Raw genomic sequence first — 3,511 nt, forward strand, 5'->3', positions numbered from 1 at the left:
TCTCTCTCTCTCTCTCTCTCGATCGATAATTAATTGAAATGCATGCTATAATTCATTCAAATAAATGTGGTCTTACTGCACTATTTCATCTCTGTCTGATTTGAAGCTGGCAAAATGCTAGCGCTAATGAGCCGTAAATTAAAAAAATAACTTTTTTAGTAATTTTTACCCATTCGGTCAAATATTGCGCTGCAAAGAACAATACAAGTTTTAACTTGTCTATAACTTGGCAAATGACCATGGAATAAGCGGGATAATCAACGGCTAGCCGTGCATTAAAGGATTTTAATGCGCGTCGGGTGGTTCTTTGCCTCCACATTGTGCATTAAAATCCTTTAATGCACGGCTAGCTGTTGATTATCCCTTTCATATTTTAAAATGTAATTTATTCCTGTGACGCAAAGCAGAATTTTCAGCATTTCAAATAAATGCTGTTCTTTTGAACTTTCTATTCAAAGAATCCTGAAAAATCACCGTTTCCTAAAAAAATATGAAGCAGCGCAACCGTTTACAACATTGATAATAATCAGAAATCAGAAGTAGCAAATCAGCATATTAGAATGAAGGACCATGTGACACTGAAGACTGGAGTAATGATGCTGACATTTCAGCTTTGATCACAGGAATAAATTACATTTTTAAATATATAACAATAGAAAAGGGTTCTTTGAATTGAATTTTCGACTGCTACTGTAAAAGCAAAGGAAATAATTTCAGAGTTTCTTCATACCAAGTTCTGTAAGACGTGGAGGCGTCTTGCTGGTGCTACGTTGAGTTCCGGATGCCGATCTTTTCTTACGGAGAATGAGGACCGGAGAGCGACTGGGTTCTCGTTTCCATCTGTCCCGCTGATTTAGCGTTCGGCTTCCGAAACCTCTTCTCCAACGTGAGCCAGATCGGGATCTTCTCCTCGAACGCGAGCCTGACCTCTTTCTCGATTTCGACCGTCTGCTTCTGTCTGGAGTTCGAGATTTCCTCCGACGGCTTTGTGAACGAGATCTCGATCTTTTGTTTTTAGGTGACCTCGATCTTGAGCGTTTGCTCCTTGTTCTAGACTTGTGCGATTTTCTTCCAGAGGGTGATCGAGACTTCCGTGAAGACGACCTGGACTTTCTTTTTTTTGATGATGACTTTGATCTGGATCGTGCAGCTACTTTGGATCTTGAGGATATTTTTTGACTGGGAGATCGGGATGGTGACATTGAGTTCTTCTCGACTGATGTTTCTCCACTGGTTGTTGGATTTGCGTTGGTTTCTTTCTTCTCAGGACTGGCAGCACACTCTGAATCTTTTGAGGTAACAGTTGAGAATGTTGAAGGTTCTTCAGATAAATTGGTCACTTCCAAAGGCACCTCTGGTGTAATGCACTTTTGTGAAGACATGGTCTCAGATGGCTCTGCCAAGAAGGGAATTGGTCGCCAAGATCCTTTGACACTAACTGCACTGAAACCAGAATTTGAGATGTTGGATGCAGTTTCAGACAACTTGGTGTCAGATTTCACAGCCACTGTTGGATCTTTTCCATTCTCAGTTGTGTTTTGAGACACATTTGTTTGCGTTTCACAACTTTTACTATTGTCCACTGCTGGATCTATATTATTCTTAATTGATTCAGTTTCCAGTTTCAGATCAGACCTTGACTTCGAAATGGACCTTGATTTTGAAGGCTTTGTTCTGGATCGAGACTTACTCCTTGAATGGCGTCTATGCCGTGGCGAGCGAGACCTACATTTTGATGTGGACCTTCTGTTTTTCCTTGAGATAACAACAGACCTTGATCTAGTTCGCCTGGAGTGTGACCTGGATCTTGAATGAGATCTGGACCGATTGTTGTGTCTCTTTGACCTCGATCTACTTCTCTCTCTCTGTTGATGAGACCTCTTTCTGGAGCTATTTCTAGAGCGGGAGGTTGACTTTGATTGCCGTTTTGGTTTTGGGGATCTTGACCTGCGTTCTGACTTCCGTCTGGGTGATCTTGATCTGGTTCGTCTTCCTCTGGAGCTCTCTTTACTTTTAGATGTCCTGCTAGAACTTCTTTTCTTTTCCTTGGTCCTTTCCTTTTCTGTGCTTTTGTGGCCCGAATTTTCCATCTTGGGAATAATGTCAGGCAACTCCTGAGGTTTACCAACACCAGATGTGTTTTTGAACTCAGACTCTGAAGTCTTATCTGCTGAAGAGGACTTTGTATTTTCATTAGAAGGTTTCGATTCAGACTCGGATACAGAACCAGATGCTGAAGAGCTTTCGGACCGTGAGCCAGATCTCTTCGCTTTGTCTGCATCTTTGCTTTTTTTCTTTTTCTTTCTCTTCTTTTTCTTTCCACTTTAGACACAAACACAAGGGAAAAAAGCACATTAGGAATTAAGACTTTGTAAACAACCACAGAGTCCAAATGAAATTAAAATCAAACCCACTGAGATGAATTGCTTTCATTTTTAATTCATTTGAATAGTCCCACTTTTTTTAAATCATTTGAGAAACCATTGGAAACCATTTTGGTGCTTGATCCGACGATACATATGATCAAATGTTAAGAATAAAGACTTTTACACAAACTATTGACACAAATATTACGTTTTCACATTTTGTAAATCTAACTTCTAAAACACAACGTATCGTCAATCCAAGGTGATTAATACGATTATTATTTGTCGTTTGTAAGTACAAAGAACTGTGTTGCACCTTTCTTGAATCTCTTTGTCAGACTCCGTGTCTGAGCTGCTGTCTTTTCCTTCTTTGCGTTTCTTTCTCTTCTTTTTACTTTTGTGTTTTTTGTGCTTTTTACTTTTTCTGTGTTTAGTGCTGGTGTCCTCTTTACCATGGTTATCTTGGAGGTCAGTTTGCATGACTTTATCTGCCATGAAGACAAAAACATATTAATGACAGAATATACAGTGGTGTGAAAAAGTGTTGGCCCCCTTCCTGGTTTCTTATTTTTTTGCATGTTTGTCACACTTTAATGTTTCAGATCATCAAACAAATTTAAATATTACACAAAGATAATGCAAGTAAATACAAAATGCAGTTTTAACAGGAAGGGGTCCAACACTTTTTCACACCACTGTATATATCAGAAAATACAAAGAATGTAGATGTATTGATGACTAACCTGTTGGTGTGTTCATTTTTTCTTCCTTAAGTCCACCTTCTCTGGTCTCCGTTACAGGATCAGACTGTGGCTCATCTTTCACACTGAATGGAAAAACACTGCATCACTCATTTAAAATAAGACTTTGTCTTTGTTGATTTCCTGAGTAAAATTCCTACCATGTGTCCATCATCCACAATGTACAATTCAACAGAATTCAAAGTAATCTCTTCCTTTTAGGAATACCAGGAAACCACAACAGATCTGATTAGGGCTGCACGATAAATAGCATGCGATATTTAACGCGCATCTTGTCAGTAAAGACGGTTCTGTAATCAGCGGTAAACCTCCATCACCTCCGGGCTTTCACATTGAGCAGCATTAACTACACAGAGCCGTTGTTCACTGACGAGCTGCGCAAAA

At 39.5% G+C, this 3,511-nt stretch overlaps 1 protein-coding gene across 5 annotated transcripts in view; it reads right to left on the reverse strand.

Moving 5' to 3' along the window:
* The window catches only part of LOC107698212 (protein SON-like), a 21,117-nt gene that overhangs the window by 16,097 nt on the left and 1,509 nt on the right, over positions 1-3,511 (reverse strand). For all 5 annotated transcript variants that reach the window (XR_001635320.1, XM_016499172.1, XM_016499173.1 and 2 more), the window contains exons 2-4: positions 3,110-3,192; positions 2,683-2,854; positions 731-2,322 (exon numbers count right to left, since the gene is read on the reverse strand). Coding sequence is in view for 4 of the 5 variants with exons in the window: in XM_016499172.1 (XP_016354658.1) it covers positions 731-2,322; positions 2,683-2,854; positions 3,110-3,192 (1,847 nt within the window). In the remaining variant the exon portion in view is untranslated. The remainder of the gene's footprint in view (positions 1-730; positions 2,323-2,682; positions 2,855-3,109; positions 3,193-3,511) is intronic.

The sequence above is a fragment of the Sinocyclocheilus anshuiensis genome, unplaced genomic scaffold, assembly GCF_001515605.1.
Source record: "Sinocyclocheilus anshuiensis isolate Anshui unplaced genomic scaffold, SAMN03320099.WGS_v1.1 scaffold6578, whole genome shotgun sequence".
Classification (NCBI taxonomy): domain Eukaryota; kingdom Metazoa; phylum Chordata; class Actinopteri; order Cypriniformes; family Cyprinidae; genus Sinocyclocheilus; species Sinocyclocheilus anshuiensis.